Here is a 25768-nt window from a genome sequence, read left to right on the forward strand (position 1 = left end):
ACTGAGATAAATTACCTGTGCTAATTGAGGAGTATGTTGCCTGACTCTGAAGAGATCTTGCAAAAGTAGCTGAGGTTCTTAAGTCTAAACTATCAGTATCAATTGAGGTAGTTGGACGGACTAATGCATGTCTGCTCTGTCCTGGACTGAGATAATCTCTTTGATAGCTGTCCCTTCTAAAGTCTGAGGAAGCACTTTTTAATATGTCTGAATGTAACTCAGTGAATTTAGTTGTGTGCGTCTGTTGTTCTGTATTCTGACTTGATGTGTCTACTTTTTTAGAAGTAGAAGGATCCTCAGTTACATTTTTGCTAAACAGTCCAGATAAAAACCCTTGCTGGGCAGTTTGTGGAATCCTCTTCTCTGTCACTGCATGTTCTTGAGAGGATTGTTGTGTTAAATTAGTGCGTGACTGTGTTTGCAGTGGGGTCTTCATTGTGACTGTATAATTATTGGCTTTCTCATTCAGTGATTGTCCTGTTGATGTCTGGCAGGCTGTGTCAATGTTTTCAGGTGATTTTGTTAACTTGTTAAACAACCCTGAGAACACTCCAGATTGGCATGCTGTCTCTAGCTCTGTTTCAGCAGTTTGGCTACATGGCACCTTGATTTGTTGTTTCATCTCATGGATTATTTTGGCCTGCTGTTGTTGAGACATATTTTCTGAGGGGGATTTGAATAGTCCAGAAAGTAGACCACTTGCTTGAGTTGCTTTTTGTGTTGAGCTATTGGGTAGTTGATTTTGGTTGGAAACTGGGATATCCCTTGGTCGCGTTTGCTCATGGCTAGATTTACTTGAGGTAATTCCATGATTTTGATCTAATGGTTGCTTTTGTGCATTTATGTTGTCTGCTGAAGCAAATTTAAAAAGACCAGATAAAAGACCACCTTGTTGGGATGGTGGTTGCTGAAGTGGAACAGTTTGTTGACGAGTAAAGCCCGGTTTACTTGTCTCCTGTTGGACAACTTGCTGATTGCATGTTCTATTCCTGAGATGAGGTCCTTGGTTCAGACCTAGAGTTTTCTGTTGGCTGAAATCCTGATGATTATGTTGAACAGTGGTTTGTTGGTGCTGAACTGTTTGGCTGCTTGACATATTCTCAGAGGATGCAAATTTAAGCAATCCAGGTAACAGCCCCTTTTGCTGAGGTTGTGTTTGCTGAGATTCATCTAACGTCTGTTGCTGACCAGAGTAAATGCCAGGGATGTTCCTCTGCTTTTCAGCTTCCGAAGGTTGTACATTTTGTGGTATATCTTCTTTTGATGAAAACTTCAATAGCCCTGAGACAAGGCCCCCTAGCTGTGGAGCTGAAGAATGTTGTTGTGGGCGAAGGGGAGGAGAAAACTGTGGGGAATTACTGTTCCTGGGTGGCTGATTGTTATGGGAAGCCTGCTGTGGTAAACTGCCAGATGGGTCACTGGTAGAGCCAAATTTAAGAAGTCCAGAGACAAGTCCTCCTTGTTTGGGTTGATCAGAGCCCATATTAGACATGTCCTCAGTTGAGCTCCCTTTAAAAAGACCTGTCAAATAACTTTGTGATTCAGGCTGATTGGAAGCTTGATGATGCATTCCATGATAGGCTGCTGTCGGTTTCTGATTTGATGTTTGCTGTGCATGTGAGCCACATGTAGTTTTGCTGTTCTGAGATTGCTGATTACTAGTAAAATTCTGGTTTGAACCAGAAGGAGCAGAGGTAAGGTTAAATATGCTGGAAAACCATCCTTTCTCAGTGTTTTCCTGGGGCACAGCAGACTTCTGTGTAAATGTGGTGGAGGTTGTTGAAGTTGAATCATGGCATGGCTGCACAGTATTATCTGTGTTCACGGAGGCACTAACATCTTCACTGGATGCAAACTTTAAAAAACCAGAGAGTATGCCTCCCTCTGTTTTAGGATGTTGCTGAGTGGAGACACTTTCAGAGGAGAGGAAAGGCAGTTTAAGCTTACTAGTTAATGATGGGTCTTCAGCTAGTTTATCTAGTCGGGGATCCTCTGTGGATCTAAACACTGGATAAACTGCCACAGGTGGAGCTCCCTGAGGTGGAACGGGCACAGCAGGTGTGATCAATGAACTTAATGACTTTGTCAAAGGGCTAAAGAATCGAGTGTTTGCTGATTGTGTTTGGCCAGCTGGCCTTGCTGGTCCCGGAACAGGCACATTTTCTTGTTTGTAACTCACTGGATTTTGTCTGCCATTTATATTTTCATCATGTTTTTGTCCTAAATGTTTCTCTTGTGATGAACTTATTGTTTCTGATTTCCCACCTCCTCCTGTGATCATCGACTGTTTACCTTGATGAACATGTTTCTCATCCCACTGTACATTGCCTTGAGGATATCTGGACTTTGGTCCCTGTTTGTATTCAGCTAAGTGACTATTATCTCCTGCTGAAAAAAGGTTTAAAGGATTCAATTTGCCCATGATTGAGTTTCCTGGACCACTCTGAGGTTTGCTTACAAACTCAGGTTCATGTTCTTTTGTACTTGTTTGAGTCTGACTCGTTTGTGTTTCTTGATTATGACCTTGTGTACTGGCATCACATGGTGGCTTAGAAAGCAAAACACTGAATGATTTTTCAGGAGAACATTCTACTGGAGATACAACAGCTACAGGAGCAGAGCTAGTTGATTTAGGAATAAAGGAAAACAGTTTTGTTAGTCCAGATTGTGAGGGTTGTACTGTTGGTGCTTGTTGAGATGGGACAGGCTGTTTGGGGCATCCTCCAACTCTGTCAGTGAGAGAACTAAATAATGAGCTCATGGCATTTTTAACTCCTGAGATGTTCTGGTCAGAAGGAGTGTGTGATTGGGTTTCTCCTTTAGGATCCTTTGATGAACTATTTTGGTCCTCTCCAAAAGAATCGGTTCTAATGCTACCCTGGGATGATAGCCTAGATTTGCTTGATTTAGGAAGGGAACCGTACCTGCTGATTTCTTCCTCTTTCTCAGCAAGGTATTCAGAAACTGTTTCAACTAGACACTGGAGCTCATCCATTGGGTCTACATATTCATCACTTGGTTCCTCTACAGGAGACAGCATTGCCTCTGGAGCCCATCCTCCAATTTTAGCTTTCCCACACTTCTTCTCTCGAAGACCCTGAGAATTCTTTATGTGGCCCTCATAGGAGAAGGAATACCTGTCTTTGTAATGTAATGCGTTCTCTTGCTTAAAGTCATCTGCTATAAAGGCAATGTCATCAATATCCTCATCTGCTCCTATGGAGTAGTGCAAATCCTCAGAACACTCTAAATCAAAATCAAACCGTGCCCTCATTCTAGCATCTTGCTCTTTTTTGTATGCTACATAATTCTCCAAAGTGTTGTCCAACTCATTTTTAGCCCACATCCTTGTCTTGTACAGAAGCCCATTGTATGGCCTGAGGCATGATGTGATACGCTCCTCCTCTTCCTGCATCTCTGCTACCTGCCGCATAAACAGCTCCCCTCTCTTCTCACGGAGAAGTGCAAGATCAGAGGGAAAAGCCTCTTCTCTCATTTTGTCTTCCTCTGTACTGAGCAACCCTCCTGGGTCCCTTAACTTTTTCTTTCGCCGACGATCAATAGTGTCATATCCCTCAGGGTAGGTGGCAGGCAGAAAACCTCTACGTTGAGTATTTTGACGGATGGGCGCGAGTGATGGCTCAGGGTAGGGTTTTCCCATTCGCAGTATAACATTGTCTTCCTCCTCATCTAAAAAGTCACACAGCTGAGGCTTGCCCTGCCCTTTGTATTTGTTTTCCCAATCTTCGACCCCCATGCCAGAATCTACTGGTATAATTCTGACCCTTCCTTTCTGGTTTAATGATCTAATTTAGGTTGAAAAATGGATTGAAGGAGGATGGAAGGAAATGGGGAAAGGATACAGGGACAGAAAAGACAAAGCAAACAAACAAGAAGAAAAAATGCAAACACAAGTTAAGCAGTATGATAAATGGAGAAATTAAGACAATCACAGTTTCATGCAAATGAAACAATTATGCTCTTCTGCTTAGTAACCAATGTTGTAATAATATTACAACATTTTTAACAGATTACAGGACAAATAAGCATAAAAGAAATATATAAGAGTTGGGGACAGCTTTATTACACATTGTCATCAGAAAGCTAAGCTAAACTAAGGAAGAAATTTAATAAGAGAAATTGCCTAAAATACCTTGTTGCACATTTTAGTGTGCATGAGTAATAAAACTGTAGTGTGCGCTTCTGTGAATATAGACCTTTGTAAATCCCTGCAGCAATAGTCATGCTTATCAGCACTTCAACACTCTGACTGCCAGTGTTCATGAGAAATGCCTGCTTAATCAACACCACATGGCGTACATTGAATAAGTTTTTAATCACCAAAGAAATGTGTGAATGCTGCTGACCCACTCCCTCCATGGGTGATATAGGGATTTCCTCTGTAATGGTTAACCAAGTTCAGAGCCTTTAAAACTCAACCAAGAACTTAAACCAACACAACAGACCCTCAAGACAAAAAGAAAAACAAACAATGAGCTTTCCCTGGCTGTAGTCCCATTTTTTTTTCTAATGTAGATTATCCGGATCAACTCCCTATCAGTCCACACAGGCAGATTTGCAGCAGTCTCACTGGTACACATGTACTCCATGACAATCCGTGACTGAACAAAAGTAGACTCCTTGTGCCGAGACCATTTGTCTTATGGACCAAAATTGGCCTCAAAACATCTGTGTAGTGGTAATAATAAAAATAATAACAATGTACTGTTATGTAATAGCAGTAGTATTTCCTTCGTAAAGACACATTGGCAACTCATTCTGACTTAATTCATATTACTAAACAACAGTCTGATGTGTCTCCTGATGTCAAGTCAGTAGAGAACAACAATAATAAATTTTATTTTACATTTTTAACTAAAAAGCTGGAAAGAGCTGAATATACTCCAGCACTTAAGCTGAGAATCCACGGTGTGACAAAATCTATTCAGCCTCTAGAGAAGCTGCTGAGTGAACCATCTACTATGGCAAAAAGGAAAGCCTGCTCACAGACAAAAAAATGAAAGCACAAAGCTCCAGCCATGTTGGATTTTTGGCCAGGCAAACTATTCAAAAGGATACTGCAATAATTAAAATGACCACTAAGGTTCAGTTTTTGCTGACGCTGTGTCAGAGGTGTTACATACACTCACCGGCCGCTTTATTAGGTACACCTATTCAATTGCTTGTAAACACAAATAGCTAATCAGCCAATCACCTGGCAGCAACTTGATGCTTTCAGGTAGGGCCCTATAATTTAAAATAATAAAATAATGTTACATGGAATGTCGCAGAATCTGCTAAAATGTGATTCCCCATCATTATAATCGTCTTTTTCACAACATTTGAGCCAAACGAACAGAAAAACTATACTGCAATGTTTTGATTTACGTGTCGTTTACGAGCACCCTGCTTCTCTCCTCTGCTCTCTCTGTCTCTCTAGGAGGTCAGAGGAGAATGGGCAGACTGGTTCGAGATGACAGAAAGGCAACAGTAACTCAAATATCCACTCGTTACAACCAAGCTATGCAGAATACCATCTCTGAAAGCACAATTGGTCGAACCTTGAAGCAGATGAGCTACAGCAGCAGAAGACAACACCGGGTTGACAACACCACTCCAATTGCCTCCACAGTTACCAGATCTCAATCTAATAGAGCAACCTTTGGGATGTGGTGGAACGGGAGATTCACACTAAAGTCTCTGAGGAATGTTTCTAACATCTTGTTGAAAGTAAGCCTCAAAGAATTAAGGCACTTCTGAAGGCAAAAGGGGGTCCAACCTGGTACCAGAAATGTGTACCTAATAAAGTAGGCAGTGAGTGTATATGGAGAAGCATTTCTAACCCTTTGTGTCCCTCATGTATGTATATGGGGGTGGGCAAAGCATGCCTACATCGTAATACATGTATTCGACCGTGTGACAAAGTGAGTTTCAAGGTGTGTATGGGTCAGTCTGTGTATACTCAGTGTACCTGTTTCCTCTCTGGTCCCTGTATTCCAGGTCAAAACTGTGGATAGAGTCTGTGCAGGAGTCTGGGTGGTGCTGCTGCCGTGCCCCCATGGGATACTGGTGCATGGAGGAGTTGGGCTGAGCCGTTGTGTGGTAACGCGGAGGCAGGCTGTTACTCGTCTCACTGCGGTAGTCACTATCCCGGTCATCTACAGCGCTGTCCTGGTCATCCAGAGCTGCAACAGGCAACAAGATCAGCTGAATAAATTAATCTTCCCAGAAACATTAGTTAGTGTTTTTAGTTTTGTGTGACAGCAAGCATATTTCAAAAATACTTGCTTATCATTTATCCATGTCAAAGCTGACGGATTTCAGTCCAAATTTTGGAATGCTAGGTTAATAGGGAGGCTGCGAGGGCAAAGGTCATGCACTTTTAAAAGAGACCCTTATACATGCAAGCTCTCCTATTAATGGAAGACTTTGTTGATATAGCTGCAACTGTATATAATTTAGTACTCTTCTAATCATAAAATGCAGTTGTTGCCACAGTTATAACAACAGACCCGTGCTGGTCATAAGAAGAGCACCTACATATAACACTTGTGACCTTGCCAGCCCCAGTGATGGCCCTTAGAAAACTTCTCTCAAGAGCTACCCATGACTTTGGTGTCTGCTGGAGGGGCCAGCTGGAGTTTATCTTTTCAAAGCGATAAAGTGAGAGGGAGAAGGATAAACTGATTGTGCTGATATAGAGTAAAGTGTAAGAACAACAAAATGTCAAGGTGATATGTCTAAATATAGTTTAGCAAATACTGACACCTATCAGTTTAGTGATGCAACTGCAATTCTACACTTAAAAGATTTGATATAGGCTCCTGTTGCTTAGCAGACTCTCAGAAATATTTATATAGGTGTAACTAATCATGTTCAAAGATGTTTTGAAAAGTGTTTCTGAAAAGCTGTGTGGAGCACCATTTCAGACCGAGAGAAAAAACACGATGAGTTGATGAGTTGTCCTGACTATTTTTTCTTTTTCTAGGATGAGTGCTAAACCAATAATTTCTGGATAAAGTATACATGGGTCATATGACATCAGCACAGGGCATAGAAAATAGGAAAACAGCAACAGCAGGAAAGGAAGTTAAAGGAAAACACTGAATAAAAGCAAGTGTTAAAGTGACTAATGATCATAAAATGCATGGAAACCTTTATAGAGTACAAGTTATTGGGGTTTATGGGACATTGGGACATGCAGAGGACACTGAGGATTGGCCAGGGAGAGAATTTCATCAAAATCTGTTTTACATACTCAGTGGATCAGCCCATCCGAAATAGTTGCCTGGTGAAAGTGCAGACGTTACAAGTGAGAGGTACAGTCAGAGGAGGTAAGGGATGTGAAAACATAAAAAAAGTGTCCCTGTGCTGTAATAGTGGGAGGATGAGGGAACCCCATCAGTGGTTCTCAGAATGGAAAACAAAAAAAGTGAGAATTTTTAACATGAATTTGGGTTTGTAAAAATATGGACAGACTGAATTTGAAATGTACAGTCTTAATTATCAACTCCGATTAAGAGGATTCAACTGTTACTGCATTAGACAGTAGAACAAGGGTGGAGAATTGGCTCCATCTAGAGGCCGAGAGCAGCATGGGCAGGCACACTCACAGCACTGGGAAGCCGCAAATGGCAGTGGGCGACTCTGAACGTCATCCTGAAGAGGGTACTGCAGACGAGAGAGAGTAAAACAGCAGGCATCGAGTATGTTTTTCATGTTGTTATTATTACCACAATAATTTCCTAGCACGACTCCATCAGCATTAACAACAAAAATAACTATAGCAGTTGTGTGTCATTAGCACAAGAGTAGTAGTAGTAAACAGGAACATACAAGTAGTTTTTTGTTTGTTTTTCAAAAGATACCAAAACTGTATTGAGTTAATGTACTTTGCTTGTTTCTTCTACTTTGCTTTACACACTGATGCTCTGTTATTCCTTCATATAAATAAAAGCAGTAAAATCTCTGTAATTTGCACCTCACCTCATCATCGATTCTCATGGTATTGATGCGTTCCAGCTTGCCTGTCCAGTAGTGTGCCTCATCATCTGGGATGTCTGGTACAGAAATATGCAGACAACAAACGCACATAAATGTGAAACTGTGTTTAAAGTCAACATCCTCTTCCCTCTGATTTCAAGCATCCTACTCCAGGATGCCATCATGAAAAATGGATGCCCGTTTAATTTCTCATGAGCCTCTCAGGAGTGAGGAAATGAAAACAGTTAGTTAGCAGTGGCCACAAACTGTTAAGGGGAGGAGGATCAGAAATGTCAGGAACATTTCATCATAGCGACAGAGATCCAATGTCCATACCAAACACATTTTACAAGGCAGTACAAGTACAGTAAAGTATCACATAATAATAACTACTACCTAAAAAAAATAAAACTCTCTCACCATTCCCATTTTATAGGGGGATTTGTGCTGCTCTGTAGACAGATACACATTAAAGGCCACTCACACAAAGGCCAGGGCTTCAAAGACAACCGACCCACAGCTTTAATGAATGGCTCTGGTGGCACAGACAGTCATGGTGGCCTCCTGCAACCTTGAAAGGTCTCTTCTTAAAACAGAGGAAGAGGCCCTCTCCCACTCAGTGGACAGACACCCTGCTTTAACTTTGATGCCTATTGATCACAAGGCTTGAGCTCCATATGCAGCGCTGCCGATAGTAGATATTATAGGTAGACCTGTGGTCGAAAGACACAGAGAGCAGGAAGAGCACAGGGGACATTTCACCCTTGAAGAGCATTGAATAGTCCCCTGGGAAATTTTTTATTAAATGAAATTAAGTGCATAAATTACCTCATGCTGTTAATTATCAACAGGACTTTTAACCTGAAATCCTTTTTATCACGTTAATCAATTTATAGGGTCTAACATACTGGCTGATAAATGCAGTCCAACAAGGTATAGTGAGTGGGTTGTGGCCACCACTACGGAAGACAGGAAAGCTCTCCTGATCAATATTTTTATATATTAACAACAAATCATATTACTACATGTATTGTAAAAGGGGATGGTTGTATTGACAATCAGTGAATTTGTAGCCTCTTAACTGATTGTTTTGGTTTTATGGCTTATTTTATGGCCATGTTTCAAACAGCAGGCAGCAGTTTTCAGCAAAAAAGCTCTGATAAAACTCACCATACACTACATCCCCAGCACCAAACAGCATACAGACAATGTTAACCGCTAGCTGGTGAAGAAAGAAGAACATCTAACAGCTAAAGACCCAGACAGTTTTCTCAGGAGTTAGTGGAGACTAAAAAAGAGTTAACAAAGGGAGAGTTAACTTTTGATCTTACATTAAGGCAACATTATGAGCAAAGAGTATATAAAGTGCAATGCAATTTCTTTGGAAGATATAATATATGTCAGAGGCTGCAAAAAGACCAAAGAAGACGTACGAAGAATCAAGAAGAGAAAAAGAGAAAGCAAGAGACCGATAAAGAGTTTATACACTCGGTGTTAGCTAAAAGGGCCGACAGGATGCAGGATAGATGCAGAGCTGGCCTTCTTGCTGTTGAACTCGTAAGTAATAACTTGCTTAATCAGCTGGCTTGCTGTGTCTTGTGTTGTTGAGCTTGCTTGATGTTTGCATGTGTTAGCATAGTTTTCACAGACTACAAACCTCAAGTTGATCTTAGCAAAGTTCCTAGATAACACAATCTGACATCAGTAACAATACTCTATGTGGCTTTGCATCGGTTGCTGACTAGCTTTGTTGGCTAGCTTGCCACCCAAGTTGGAAGTAATATTATGCTGCTGCTGGTGGAGAGTGGCACTGGTGTCGTGCCGGAGGAAGGCGAACAGGCAACATAACCGGGCCCAGCAGCCTGTATGGACAGCTAATAGCAGAGGTGAGGAGACCATAGAGAACGTTGAAGGAGGAATCTAAGAAGAGAAAATGAGACTGACCAAGCGAGGGCCCTCTGGACGTTGCCAAGAGCTTCATGAAATAAAAGGCGGCAAGACAGATGCCAAGATGGCATTCTTTCTGTTGCACTAGTAAGTGATATTGCTATGTCTTGTGTTGTCAAACTTTCTTGATGTTTGGCTGTGTTAGCAAAGTTGTGTAAGTAAGTATCATCATAACAAATAAATGATCAATGCATGTGTACACCTGTCCTTATTTACCACAGACGTGAATTATACTCTGAAATGGCAAGGGTGCAAAATCACACATAATGTTACTTTATTCCGGTGGACACATCTCCAAATGAATGCTATTGTTGCTGGATGTATAAATAGGCAATTGATTGCTAACATGTAACAACTTGTTACAAGAAGGAAATATGCCATAGTTATGTGCCTGTCAGTTTGTTGTGGACTTCCTCTGGCCCCAGTTGGTCAGAAAACCCTTTTGATGAATGTCCAAAGGGACTCAAACGTTAGTATGATCGATAATGCTCAGCAAGAGCGGATCTTCTTTTCTCAAGTCAGAAAACCTCCCCAAAAACAATAAATGCAGCAAATGCTGCTGTGGGTGATTCCAGAAACCAACGAGTAAGTGGTTAATGGACTGAGTGTCTCTCTCACAGACATACTCTCCTCTTCCTAATGTTAGCAATATATATAAAAAGCATTCTTAATGGTTCCTTAATCCTGTTGGCCACAATGGATCAACCTGGAAAAGACAAAATTATATTTACTGAACCTAAGTTAATAAAGGGGAATCTGCCATTGATGAGTCAGTGCCCTCAATTTAAGCAGAACAGAAACTCCTCATCCCAAATGGAACCACATAGAGGACATTAGACAGTAAGACAAATGTCTGAGAGTGCCCTGTTTCTGGCCATTAGTTTTTCAACATAAGTGTTCTTCACATCATGCTATGAGATAATGTTATGTATGTTATGTAAATATGACTTCATATTCTACTCATGTAGAGTGCATGTACTGCTTGTACTGTATGTTGTCCATGTGGTCCTTATGTTTTCTAATCAAGTTAACGGATCAATGCAAGGTACGCTTGCATAAGACTACTGGACACCAGGTTACAAGGCATCACCGATTTTTTACACAGTGCCTCAGGCTGGATACGTTTTCCTGTGTAGCCTCAGAAACCGACTGCTGACATTTCACCAAGAAATACATGTGGCCTTTGTGTAGCTCAGTGGATCCAGGTTTGATTTGCCCTGCGGTAACCAGAATCACTAATGTTCTCTCTACCTCACTGTTGACAGAGTAGATGACAGCATTACGAAACGTCTTACATAATAGGGTTGGGCGATGTCTACAAAATTGCACAAAATTCGGGGGGTTAAGTCATGCAGATGTTGGTTTTGATCGTTTGACACACAGCTCACCTGCTCCCGTGATAACAGATGTTGACAACTCAGGAAAAAAGAGAGTTCTGTCATTTGGCCGACTTTATAAAACATACTTTGATGGAGAAAGTAAGGGCTTTCACCATTGTTGATGGATCGCAGCAGCCCAACCCTATCACATAATCACCTGAAACTTTGGTATGTGGTGTTCCTTGCTCTGGAAGTTCAATGTGCAGCTAAAATACAAAGCGACGGGATAACAAAAGGGACTGGCAACCATAAAATCTCACCAAAAGGCAGCTCAAAGCGAGTATCCAGTAGGACTCGATGAGGTGTTGGGTTCTTGGTGCCATATATCTCATCCGCCTTCATCAGGACCTCTGAATCCAGAAAGATCCAGTCGCCTGAGCCCTCCTGCAATTAGATATGTATATTGATGTTTACCTTGCTAGACAATTGGACCTTCCTTGTGTCAACTCTTCTACCTACATCATAATTATAATTTCCAAGAGGAATATGCAAGTATATCAGCTAGTCTTATGAAAGCTGGGCAATTTATTTCAGAAGCACTTTTGTTATATTTATTGAAATTCTCTTTACATCCCAACAGCAATCAATAAAACAAATGCTCTGTATTATTATTTTGAAGCTAGTTAACACTGAAGCCCCACTGTATCTGAATGTTTGTGGAGGTAAAAAGAATGCTGAAGTGAAACGCTGTACCTTTTTTACAAATGAGAAACCTAGTAATGTCAGTAGGGAAATGCAAAAAAGCACCCGTTTTCAATTCTACTGTGTGTTTTTTCCCCCCAGACTGTGTGATTTGTGTGTGGGTGCGTATTCCAACCTCCTCTGATTGTTGAATACTCTTTAGAGGAATCCAGGCTGTCCCCACCATAGTGTCCCAGATGAGGCCTTTGTTCCACACCTCCACAATGAGGCCGAGGTCCAGCCGGTTGATTTCACTAACGAAAAAGAATTCAGGTATCAAGCATTGTCGGGCTTTGTTAAAGACCTTTCGTGATAAACAGTGTGGGAAATGTCAGTGGATAAAAAGAGAGAAACTTTATAGTTTGAGGCTTTGTTATCAGAATTAAAAAAAGGGGAGAAAACTTTCCAGTATGTCATTCAATTCACGCTCAATCAAGCAGAAATTTCTACATAATTACAGCCAGGCCCTACCACTGGCTGATAACAAAGGCTACTTCCTCTTTTTGTTGTGTATTAGCTGTCATAATCCATTCAAGCCTTGTTTTGTCATTCAACATGCTATTCAAAGGGCTCAAAAACAGCTTGATGACATCAATAAAATGCCATATAAAATCTAAAAGGGGCCGCGCGACAAATGCATTTGCATATTCTCAACTGTGGCAGTTTCGAACTACCGACGGGCCAAACAAAAGGAAGATGAGAGAAAAGATAATCAAAGAGAACAGCTAATTGAGAGAAGTGCAGGGGAGGGGTGCTGAGTATCCAGGGTGTCCAGGTGCATAGATATATCTAAATCATGTGCTCATTCAAAATGGCCCAGAATTAATGAATCTAGCAAGATAGAGACTTCTGTTGTTTAGGTGTCATTTAGATTCTGTAATCCAATCGGGTATATTTTTATTTCATCATTTTTTCATCCATGCCTTTTATTTTATTGAAACACAAATAAAATAAGAATGCAAATCCACTTTTGTCTAGACTAAAATCAACTGGCAAATGTCCACCTGACAGTAAGCAGTCTCTCACTTGTCATTTCCATATCACTTTAAAAACCACATTATTCATTTCAAAAACGCATTGATGTATTTGGTTTTATTATTTTTTTTTCCAGGGACAACACAAGGGCTAGTTTCAAACTGTTGTCCCTTGGCCAGATGTTAAATGAGCCATTGGAACAACAATAAAACACACGACATCTAAAATTAGAGTTAGGTAAGCAGACAATCAGCAAGCTGTTAATGAGTCACATGACAACAAAGGGACTAATTTGCATAGCATATGAAAGCATACAGGCTGCTTTCCTATGTTCAATTGCACCATGGCGTTTAAATATAATCAAAGCAATACAGTACTGTTTTTATTAAATGTATTTATTTTTGGCCCAAGTTACTTTAACATTTAAAAGAATAGTTTTGGGAAGTACACTTTTCGTTTTCTTTCCGGGTGTTAGATGAGAGGACTAATACCACTATTATGTCTGTATGCTTCACACGAAGCTGCAGACAGCAGCCAGTTAACTTAGCACAAAGTAGGGCTTCCCAATTTAGAGAAAAAGTCATATTGCGATTCTTGTGGACAATATTGCGATTGCGATATAAATGTATATTATTATAAAAATAATGCGTCTCCTTTCTTTATCAAGAAAAATGCACAAATATACTGACATTTTGAAATGTGTATTTGTCAAATCAAAGTTAAACAAACATAAGAAATAAAGTTTTTTCTTTGTCACCAGTCCAAAAATACTGATTTTGCAACATTGTAAACACTGCAAAATTAGTAGTATAATATTATAACATTAAAAAAAGTATAATGTTCAGTCAATAGCACACTGTTAGTGTTAATATATTTATAACTATAGTCATAATTTCACAATAGTAGACTATTTTACAACTAGTTGAATATTAAACAAGGGGAAACAGCCTGCCTGGCTTTGTCAGAAGATAAGAAAATTTGCCTACCAGCAACACTAAAGCTCAGTAATTAACACATCATATCTCTGTGGGAACATGTATAAAAGCAACAAGTTCATAAGTTTGTAAGCTGAGGGTATGTGCTGGACTAGCATGTGTCAATACTCCTGGTCAAGAGACAGTCCACCACATGATCCAAACCCACTACTTGTGCTATTGACACTGTACTGTTCACACAGATTAAACATACAAAATGTAACATGTTCATTTGTGTGATTTATTGTTTCTGATAGGTGGATCACTTTGGACAGACCCATACTAGCAATATCCATCTGACTCCAGTCTTTGTGCTAAACTAAGATAACCGGCTGCTGGCGGTTGCTTCATATTTACTGTATGCACATGAGTGGTCATCAATCTTATCATCTATCTCTTGGCAAGAAAGCGAATGCGTGCATTTCCCAAAATACTAAACTCTTCATTTAACTTTAAAAAGCTCTCTGTTGTTCTGTCTGATACCAAAAAGAACTATGTGCATTAGCTATGTTTTCCAAAAAATGTCATCCAAAAGAAAAATAATGAAAATCATGAAAAATGTCAAAAGGATCAAGCTGTTTTTAACATCGTTCACATTAAAAATGTTGCAACTGCTGCTGCAATAATTAGATTATTCTCAGAAAAGATAGGGGTAAATTCTTTCAAGCATATTTTGAAATCCAACAGAAGTAGCTGCAAGTTAGCTGTTGAGGTTACTTGAGCTGAGTCATCATCTCTTGATGTTTAACAGCCACGTTTTGTTGCAACAGGTGGTGCTGAACATTTGCTGGAAACGCAGATGAATGATTGTGTTTTATGTTGAATTAGACCTAGCCAACACATCATTAATGGACAGTAGAAGGATGAAGGTCTGGAAAAACAAACATTGTTGCAATGAGGGAGTTCACAAAAGACAAACAATGACACACATGCAACAACGCGCTGGCTCCCTCGTTACCATAGATACCTTTCACAGGGAAAGGAAAATGAGGAAATTAAACCAATGAATTATATGGAGGAAATTAACAGTAGCTGTTTATCAAGATACTTTCCTAGAAAAAGTTGCACAGCTTGTGAAAACAGACACCTTCCCAAAAAACATAGCTCATACTGGGGTTCAGAGCTCCTGGACCGTTTCCATTTTGGATCTGTTTGACGAATTGCTTTTATTGAAGAGCTCAAGGGATGGTGTGAATACACTGTATGCATCTGACCCAGAAGGACACACCAAGTACTGGTCTTGTGAAGGGCACTACATCCAAGGAGTGAAATTTCACCAAAAACTTGTGTTCCCGGTGAAGGAAAGATGCCCCTGATTTTCACGACATTACAGTCCAGTACAGTGAGCAGGAGTTTGTATTGAAGTGTTCAGTGTACTCAAACAATTAAAACTGAATTTCTTAAATCAATCCTGAAGCCTGACCCCGCTGTGTCTGTGTTTAATAACTTACAACATGAAATCCTGTTCCCAGCAGGGCTGGGCCCCACGCACAGTGATAGTTGTGCTCTTGACATTCTGCACCTTCAGCGTCACGTAGGTGTTGAACTTGTCTGAAATAAAAGGAAAGGGGAGATTATAGTTTAAATTAGGAATACACTGAGAGCATAGAGGGGCCTCTTAGGCAGATAATTATGTATGGCAATTGCAAAGAAAATGAGTAAATGAGCGGTAGAGAAGATGCAGATGATTAGTACAGTGTTAATATATCTGCATGGTCATTTATCAGTCACAACCGAGTCAAAATACACACTTGAAAACAGGCAGACCACTCAAACTGATAGAAGTAATACTAACCAGGCCACTAACCTATGGCAAGCCTTTTAACATTTATTCTTTAAAACTTATTACTACTATATATATATACTATACTTATTGCTACTTAAAAGCTACTAGTACTTATTAGTTACGAGTAACTATCACAGTTACGAGTAACTAACTAACTCACTCGCTTACTAGTAACTAATAAATAAGTACTAGTAGCTTTTAAATAGCGACGAGTAAGTTTTAAAGAAGTATTAAAACGGCTTGCCATACTAACCTGGCTTTGTGTAGGGGTAAAATACATCAGGAGCTCTAGTGAGAGCCAAGCCAAGCCAGGCCAGCCCAGGGCAGGAACCTGACCCTGTTAATCTCCAGAGAGAGCCAAACCCATGGAGAAGGATCCAACTGCATGCTATGTCTGAATTACAGCTTCTCTTAAATCTACTCTTAATAACTGCCCTCTAAACATAGAGAATGTAACAGAGGACGGAGGTCTACTGATGATGTAATGAAGTGGAAGTCACTCCTGACCTGTTACTACTGCGGAAAGGTCTCTGTCCGCCCCTGATACCTTCAAGGACTAAAACTGAAATTTAGTTAGGTCAAAGGTGAAAGCAGCCTTTGCAAACAGTGTGATGTACAAACAAAGCTTAAATATGAAAGCTGGCTATTTTTGGTGTAAATGATCACTGCTGGAACTCTGTTGGCTTCTGAAACTGGGAGTGGAGACATGGATTCAAGTCTGTCCATCTGTCAGTCTGTCAGTCTGCATAGACAACTTTCACACCCAGTGATCTCCGTCAGCCTCCTCTCAGCCAGTAGTGTTTAACAGCGGAGCGACAACGACCATCTGCACCAGCTGTCAATGCTGGGTGGGTGAGGGGGGTGAAAGGGGATTAGGCGGCCCGTGACACAGCCACCACTTTTCATTTCCCACAGTAAGGCGAGGGAGCGTCAACACGTGCCTGCTGATGTGCTCAGTTTCGCTCTGTTAGTTACCAACCCTGCACCGCCAGTGGTCCTCCCTGATACTAGCCCTTTCTAGCGGCATAAATCCTACCCCCTACCTGGGTGTAAGAGCATCTGGAGGAGCTGGAGCAGCAGCTTAGATTGAAATGGTGATCTTGAGTATGGGTTGTTTCATTTACTGGGATGGATCACATTATATGTAACTTCATATAAATATAGTATGATTTATAGGGATGGGTATCCTTAGTCGATACCTTTATGCTATCGACCGAAACAGCCCAGTATCAAGTAGAATCTAAACGTCTCCAGTCAAACCAGTACTTCATTAGATACTTTTTATAACTAGATCATGGCAAAAAATTTTATATTTGTATGGTTTTGCTTGCAGCCAAACGCGCAAGCAATACACTGAAAAGAAGGGCATGCCTTTTTTCCCCTTATGTGCCTGCAGCATTAACTGTATAAAAAAAGGCCTGCACACACCCAGTACAATGCATGGCTTTAACAGCCGCTTCACCTTCGGCTACGGTCTCAGGCGTGTTCGTCACTGTTGCAAGTTTACCACCACAATCTTGGCTTTCCATTGATTTCATCTTCTGGTATCATTTAACACTTCTCTGTACATTTTTATTTGCTATTCACATCACTTGTCATAGATCGATCAGCTGATTTTACTCACGGAGCCTCAGGCTGCAGCTGCGGCTGCTTCAGGTGTCACTTTAAGGATACTGGTTTTAGTGCTGGTATGGTAAAATTTTAAACAATACCCGACCCTAATGATTTGGGAAATTTTCGGGTAATTCAATTGTGAAACTGCATATAGATGAAATAACCTGGCGGGGATGTCTGTTTTAGGCTGATCCACTGAATTCAATACCTGATAAATCAAGATCCATCACACTGACGTACTACTGCTAACGGATTTGTTAATTGCAATGACGCAGCACATTCAGAGACATTAAAAGGGACAACTACCTTGGTATCAGTAAAGTCTCCACACACCTTATTATAACAAAGTGAGGTCTTCCCATTGGGTTTTTATTCAACCAATAAAAGCAGCTAATCCTCTCAGCTGAAAAGCTGGAACTAGATTTGCTTGAAAAATGACCAACGATTAATTGATTATCAAAATTGTTGCTGATTCATTTTCTGTCGATCGACTAATAAATTAATCGAATAATCCTTTCAGCTCTAAATCTTACAAACCACAGTAAGAATAGTGATTTAAAATACACATGATACAATAAAAGATAGTAAGAACAGTTTAAGATATATCTAATAAAACTGATAATGAAAAAATTTAAACCAAGATATGACACATGCTTGTATGTTGAAATTTCAGTACAAAAGTACAAAATATGTACCATTATTAAAAACTGGTAGCACGGTCATACCCAAGGGCAAACACAGTACAGTACAGTACAAACTCATGCACAGACACACATGTGCACACACTCTCTCTTTTGGTCCATGGGAAATAAAAGCAAGGCATCAGCTGCTCCTATGTAGACTGATCACCTGACCACACTAAACAAAGATTTTCCTGGTTGCCCCAGCAACATATTGAAACATTTACTCTGCACATAGCCTTTACCACGGCGGCCAGATAAGTAAATACAATGAGACAATAAACAGCTGACACAGGTGGTTTCTTACAACATTCCACTGACAAAACAACATAAAGACTTAATTAGGCCCCAAAACAAAAAGCTATACTGAAAGCCGTCAAAGACCCCACTGCTGTGACACCGCCTGAAAGCATCATCCATCCTACAAGTACTATGAGTGACAGGACACAGACCTAATTAGTGTCTCGAGAGGACCGTAGCAACAAAACACAGGCATTATTACAGAGGAGCCGGGGGGATGCTCAAACCTTTCCCTAATTAGATAGTCCATGCCTTGTCCCACATTGGGGCCAGCTCCCACGAATAGAAGAGATGAGATAAGGGAAGAGGATGTATGGATTAGATAAGAGCCACTTAGTGGCTGTGGCCCCTTTACAGCAGGTGCTGTCCACTATATGGCTGATACAATCTGCACTGTTGAAGAGGAAGCAGCAATAACTGCCTGTAAAAACACCAAGTATATGCCTGCACACAAAAGCCTGACTGAATCTGGATTTGTCAGGCTGATACAAATGTTGACTTTCTTTCACCTGTAACATTAACAAGATAAACACAAAACACTTTGGATGCAGACCTCTACACAACAATAAAGAGTTGTGCAGAGGTCTTATCAAGAATGACAGTTGGCTAAAAGTTCATATTAAGTAAGTAAATTAACTTTTAACAGGAAAATTCACTGGAAACTTTGTTATTACAAAATATTCTACTTAGTTGTACATATTTTTACATTTGCTTAAAGAATCCTTCTACAAAATGTTTGTTTCAGTTATACTATGTTTTGACAACATATACATACTGATATCCATAATGCAACAGTGACTGATAATACTGGCCCTCCCAATATCCTGGCACACAAACACGCAAAATACACACAAGGTTAAAGAGTGAAAGTGTGACAGTGTGTTGTAAAGAGGAAGGATCAGCTGAGGTGAATCGTGGCTACTTGTCCTGTCCATGTTTGAGACAGTACTCACTGCTCCTGCCTGTGAACCACCCACTCAACCCTGAGTCCCCAGTCAAGTGTCTTCATCTATTATTGATTGATGATGAGTTTGTTTTTTTTCAATAAATTAGTCAGGGAAATGCAGACAGTTGGAAGGCTGACATTTCAAATTCAGACCACTCATCAATATTGCATGCAACATAAGACATAAACCTTTCCTACCATTGCTGGGACCACCCCGTGAGACATTTCTCCATCTACAGTACATAGAGTTCTGGACTGAACATAACAGTATAACTTGGGTTGGTATTCTGCTGTTAGAATTGTTGAAAAAAAAACTTGTGTTTTTTGGGGGGGACAAAATCTAAATTAGTACTAATTAGTATTACCTAGTAAATGTGTGGGCAGGCAGACACACACACACAAATCCAGCAACACAACCCTTATCAAGCCCTAGTTTCCTGTGGCAATCAGTGGAAAGTCAGACAGCTAGCCACTGCCCACCCAAGGTCACCTTCAGTTCTACAGTATTCTCCAGAAAAGTAAGGCCTAAAAGCTACCCATCTGAAGGTGTGGTGAAAACACAGTGCAAACGCACATCCCATACTAGTCTTATGTAAACTCATAATAAATCCCCGTCATTAAAATAAGTAATTTAAAAATTAGTAGATTGATAAGTTACACTGCACTGTAACTTTTACTGTCCTGTTTTCTTTTTCTTTGTTTTTAGCTTTTTACCATTGCTTTTAATTAAATATTTACACGGTGAGAAATGAGTAGGTAATTGAGTTGGGGGATTATGGGAGTGAGATTGAACAGAGTGAAGGAAGTGGTCTTAAATCTCTCGCCCGAGTGATTTGCAGGACCCTCTGTCCACCTGTAAAAGCGCAGGTTGGTCTAGAGTATAACTGGATCAAAGTGGCCTGCAGACAGACACGTTCTGGTTTCTCTGTAGTGTCTGAGGGTTTTTGGAGTTTCAGCGGACCCAAAGATTGCTATGGACCCAAGTACAGACTAGCTAGAGTGAGTAGATTAAGTGTACTTCTTTGTTTATTCTCTTTTCAGAATAATTGTAACTCAATTATTTGCTCAACCCCTCAGCCTGTTTTTATTTTCGATTTAACCTTTTAACCCTGATTGAACATTTTTATTATTTTATAATGTGTATTTTTTTCAATTTCCCTATGTTGCGTTTAAACTTTTTCATATTTCCCTGTTGCTTTTATGTTTTATGTAAAGCACTTTGAATTACCTTGTTGTTGAAATGTGCTATACAAATAAAGTTGCCTTGCCTTGCCTAATTTATTCTTAAACCTGAATAAAACAGGGAAAGGGCTAGGTTTTTACAAAGGCTGAATTCCAGCAAGAATGAAAATTACGATGACCTAATGTCCCAAAAAATGGCATGAATTCCAGTAATCTAATAGCAACATGCCTTTCCTATAACCAAAGAGAAGATTAAAGTGCAGATCTACACAGCAATCTGTTACCTCCAGACTTTATGTGGCCTAAGGATCAGGAGAAATTGGATAAAAATGATTTGGCTCTGCATGGCAGAAAATTCTTAAAAATACCTGACTATAGTGTAAAATGTGCCAAAATCATGCTTTACAATAATGAGAAAAACATTTGTTGATTTTTTTTTCCCCTTTCATAAAAATCCTATTCAGGCTCATTTCAAACGTTTTCAATACGCCAAACATTTGCACACGAGTGTGTAAAACACAAAAATAATTTAACTGATGTTCATTGCGATGAACTGTATTCTACTGCTGATCACTACATCAGACAAAAGTCTCTTCACATATGTACAACTTAATACAACGAACCTGCTTGCAATCATTAGTTCAGAAGTTTGTTAAATGGTACGATTTTTCATATAAACATACATATATAAGTAAATATACTATAATATTGAAATATTGCCCACCTATTAAAAATTACATTAATACGTATATACTAGCTAAATAATTGTGTTCTGTCGTGAGAATGCTATATTCCCTTGATATTAACCCACCTTGGATTACTATGACCTGAATGACAGACTCTTTACAAACATCTAAAATCTGCAAAATATACACCAAAACATCTCCAGTGACAATGATTTAGGTATACACTGCCAGATAGATTCTGCTGATTTCTGCAGTGAGTTCCAGAAGCACTGGACAACCATAAGCTGTATGAAGGGTCTTAAGTTATTTGCCATTCCTGAAAAAATTACCTCCAATGACAGCACTGCAACAAGGCAGACTGGCTTCTCATACACACAGGGCTCGTTGAACTCCACTCTACAGTAGCATTTGCAAAACAAATTGATATTTAAAATTATTTAAAATATCAACAAAACCTCTGGTGTTCAAAATGTCATGCGAGATGTGTTTGATCAAATCCTTCTTTGCCCTGAAGCAAAAAAAAAAAAAAAAAAACGACTGATGTTTACATTTCGACTAAGGGAGAGACGACAGGCTTAACTGAATTATCCCTGATGTTTGCTCTGGGACAAGAGCAAGGGAGGGAGATCACAGACGGCCTGCAAAGGCTGACAATCTAAAACCAATATCATAGTGCAACAGAGCTGCTTGTCACACAACGCAGACACCTCTCAAAAAAGATGAACATTTCCCCAAAGATGAAGGGTAGGGACTAAGAAAAATACACATTGAGTAGATGTAGAGAGCTGCTGTAGAATTAACTTTAACAATTATCTTCAACGAACACAGGGTCAGTGGAGACTGAGAAAGGGAGTGAAATGTCACCAGCAGATCCAAAGTAGCGGTGACTTTGTGTCCACGCTGCCTGCTCTTGCGAGAAACGTCACAGAGCTTAAAGGAAGGCATGAGGCCGAACGCTAGAGGGATTTGCTTAGGTGGAGTGTGTGGGGATTTGGACTTAGCCGCCAATGATCTAAGCTCACCTGTGCACGGCCTGGCATAGAAGGACACAGGATTACATAAAGCAAAATCAACCCCAGCTTTCAGTGACTTGCCAGAATTTGACTGATTAACCTACATCAGAAAATGGGTGCATACAGCATATTTCCAAAAACAAAAAAGCAAATCTGCATTTAGTTGAACTGTGAAGATGTCTGGCTCTATACATTGCAAATGGCCGCATTATTTGGGATTTAGGGTAAATTTCCCAGCAGCTCGACTTTGAGTGAGGGAGTTGTAGTTGTCACTGGACATAAAAAATAAATAAATACAGTAAATGTTCATAAAAAGTAACAGATTTGAGAATACAAAAGTACTCACCTGAAGGTCCTTGGAGCTTAGCTTTTTTCACTGTAACACACAAAAAACAATCATTAGGCTAGTTGAAAAACATATTTGGAAATTAATGAAATGTGATATAATTGTAGATGTAATTTATAATAATACATTTTATTTATATATTTACTTGTTGCCTGTCAAGTCACCCAAGGACACTTTACACAGTAGTACAAAAACTAGGTTAATACAATTAAAGATAGAAGTGGCAAGAAACCAAATACACATACATGGCATATATCAGAATATATCATATTCCGAAGCACTAAACTGGCCACTCTGAAGGCCCTGTCACCCATAGTGCAGTGCCGGGGGGGGGGGGGGGGTCTAGCACTTTTGTAGTCTTTTGTTTTTTAGTCCGACCACTCACAGCGCTTTTCACCCACATTCCAATAGTGATGGCACAAATGGTTCCAAATGTTGCCAACATGCAGAATGGAGGAGCTGGAGATTGAACCACGACCTTCCGATTAGTGGGCAACCTGCTCTACCTCCTGAGCCACAGCCGGCCCTTCTCCATCCCCGCCCCATAGGGATCGAGAAGATTGGATAAGTAGGGAGGTGCAAAGCCATGGAGAGATTTATAAACAACAAGAAGTACTTTAAAACAAAGGCAGTATTTAACTGGGAGCCAATGCGGTTGCTAAAGCGCTACATAAAAACGATAAGAGGCGGCTGGTGTCCAAAGGCTTGGTATGTATGTAGAGTTGAGTGTCGTCTGCATAACAGTGAAAGTTAAAGGCATCTCGACGAAGTATACTGAACAAAATTATAAACGCAACACTTCTGTTTTTGCCCCCATTCATCATGGGCTGAACTCAAAGATCTAAGTTTCTAACTTTGTATATGTACACAAAAGGCTTATTTCTCTCAAATATTGTTCACAAATCTGTCAAAATCTGTTAGTGAGCACTTCTCCTTTGCCGAGATAATCCATCCACCAGACACGTGTGGCATATCAAGATACTGATCAGAAAGCATGGGTATTGTGCCTTAGGCTGGCCACAATGAAAGGCCACTCCAAAATGTGCAGTTACACTGTATTGAGGGGTCCAGAAAGTCAGTATCTCGTGTGACCACCATTGCCTCACGCAGTGCAACACATCTTCTTCGCATAGAGTTGATCAGGTTGTTGACTGTGGCCTGTGGAATGTTGGTCTCTTCTTCAATGGCTGTGCGAAGTTGGAGTCAGGTCGAGACCCCGATGAGGATGACGAGCATGCAGATGAGCTTCCCTGAGACGGTTCCTGACAGTTTGTGCAGAAATAATTTGGTTATGCAAACCGATTGTTGCAGCAGCTGTCGGGGTGGCTGGTCTCAGACGATCTTGGAGGTGATGATGCTGAATGTGGAAGTCCTGGGCTGGTGTGGTTACACATGGTCTGCGTTTGTGAGGCTGGTTGGATGTACTGCCAAATTCTCTAAAACGCCTATAGAGACGGCTTATGGTAGAGAAATAAACATTCAATTCACGGGCAACAGCTCTGGTGGACATTCCAGTAGTAGGCATGCCAATTGCACCCTCCCTCGATACTTGTGACATCTGTGGCATTGTGCTGTGTGATGGAACTGCATATTTTCGAGTGGCCTTTTATTGTGGCCCCTCTAAGGCACACCTGTGCAATACCCATGCTGTCTAATCAGCATCTTGATATGCCACACCTGTGAGGTGGATGGATTATCTCGGCAAAGAAGTGCTCACTAACACAGGGAACGAATCTCCCATTTGAATTGGAGATTTTTTTAGGACTAGGGTAACAGCAACGATTTTTAGACTGAGGGAATGGAGACAGATAAAAGAGATGCATTCATGATTTGTGTCAGCAGGGGTCAGAGCAAAAATGAGTAGATATGAGGTCAAGAAGACGCATGATAGTCCTTGAGTGATTTTGCTTTGTGAAAGTCCATGAAATCACAGCATAGTTTAGTAGAAGCAGCAACAGGAAATTGTTTAGCCGGGCTGACGTAAGGGTCCTTAACCTGATCTTCATAGGTTAATACACAGGCACTTAAGCCGGTTTTCCTGCTGACATGCTCTAGTTGGTGACCGGCAGCCTTCATTTTGCATAGCTCTGGTGTAAACCATGGAACGCAGTAGCAGAAGGACGTTCTACGTGATTTGAGTGGGGCAAGATGATTCAATGTATCTGAGAGGAGCACCATATACATAGAGGCCAGGTCATCGGATGTTGGTGTAATCATAAATATATACTGATGAACCAGTAGGGAAAAACAGGTCAGAAATGTAAACATATGTTACTGAAGCCTGGCAAATTCATTTATATGCACACAAGAGAGCCGTGAGCTGAATCACACAAACACATCAGCGTTGTTGTCTGCAAGAGCAGGAACACTTCATGTCCAGGTTGATTAAAATAGATGAGCTATTTGTTGTGGTGGGCAGCTTTGTGGTCAAAATGTCATTTAAAAAAAACAACTTCAATGTTTTTGTTGAAATTCATGCGTCACCTCGCCTGGTTGGTAGGCTTTATGAATAACAAAAACACAAACATCACCACTCATGATCTTTTTTTTTTTTCCTCTTCACCTTTTCTCTTTCATAATAACATATTCTTTAATATTATCAAGAAGCATAAGCCTAGACAGCTGTATCACAAAACACAACAGCTGGTAAACAAACAATGGCAAAAGTGGACCGGGGCAGACGGGTATTAAGATAACAAAACAAAAAACAAAAAACAAAAAAAGGTTTGTCAACAGCCATTTCAACAACCTAAAAAAATTATTTCAAGTGATAGATGCTTTCTGGTGTGTTTTGGTTTATTTTTAGATCTGCAATTTTTAACCCCTTGATGCATCTATACAATAAAGTTTATGGGATTTCGAAGAGCTTTGGAGGGGATTAATTGTGATTGCAGTGACAGGGTTGTGTGTTCAGGCATTTAGCCCACTAAACCTCTGGAGCCTGAGATGGCAGATGGGCAGGACAGGATGATGGAGGCACAAATGACGCTTTCATATTTTCATGCAACGTCTGTCTTCTCTCTGTGTGCACAACAAAACGACTACACGGCAGAAAGTATTTATTTCTTTTTCCGTTTTGTCTGACTAACACTTTCGATTATTTGAATTAAACAGTAACATGCAGTAGTGATTCCCTGATGTCACAATTTAGCCACAAACATCCACAAAAATAAAGGTAAGCTAAGAAAACCCAAAGAGTTTGTTTTGTTTGCCAGTGTTGCCTTGTAGGATAACAATAGGGGGGAAAACGTAATTTTGTTATCACAAAGGAAGAGC

At 40.3% G+C, this 25768-nt stretch overlaps 1 protein-coding gene across 1 annotated transcript in view; it reads right to left on the minus strand.

The window, feature by feature from the left end:
* LOC123981542 (protein unc-13 homolog B-like) overlaps positions 1-25768 on the minus strand; it is a 76473-nt gene that overhangs the window by 42732 nt on the left and 7973 nt on the right. Inside the window, exons 2-8 of the mRNA XM_046066430.1 lie at positions 22493-22522; positions 15391-15490; positions 12127-12244; positions 11570-11693; positions 7987-8060; positions 7614-7671; positions 5972-6185 (exon numbers count right to left, since the gene is read on the minus strand). Of these exons, the coding sequence (XP_045922386.1) occupies positions 5972-6185; positions 7614-7671; positions 7987-8060; positions 11570-11693; positions 12127-12244; positions 15391-15490; positions 22493-22522 (718 nt within the window). The remainder of the gene's footprint in view (positions 1-5971; positions 6186-7613; positions 7672-7986; positions 8061-11569; positions 11694-12126; positions 12245-15390; positions 15491-22492; positions 22523-25768) is intronic.

Source organism: Micropterus dolomieu, linkage group LG13 (genome assembly GCF_021292245.1).
Source record: "Micropterus dolomieu isolate WLL.071019.BEF.003 ecotype Adirondacks linkage group LG13, ASM2129224v1, whole genome shotgun sequence".
NCBI lineage: Eukaryota > Metazoa > Chordata > Actinopteri > Centrarchiformes > Centrarchidae > Micropterus > Micropterus dolomieu.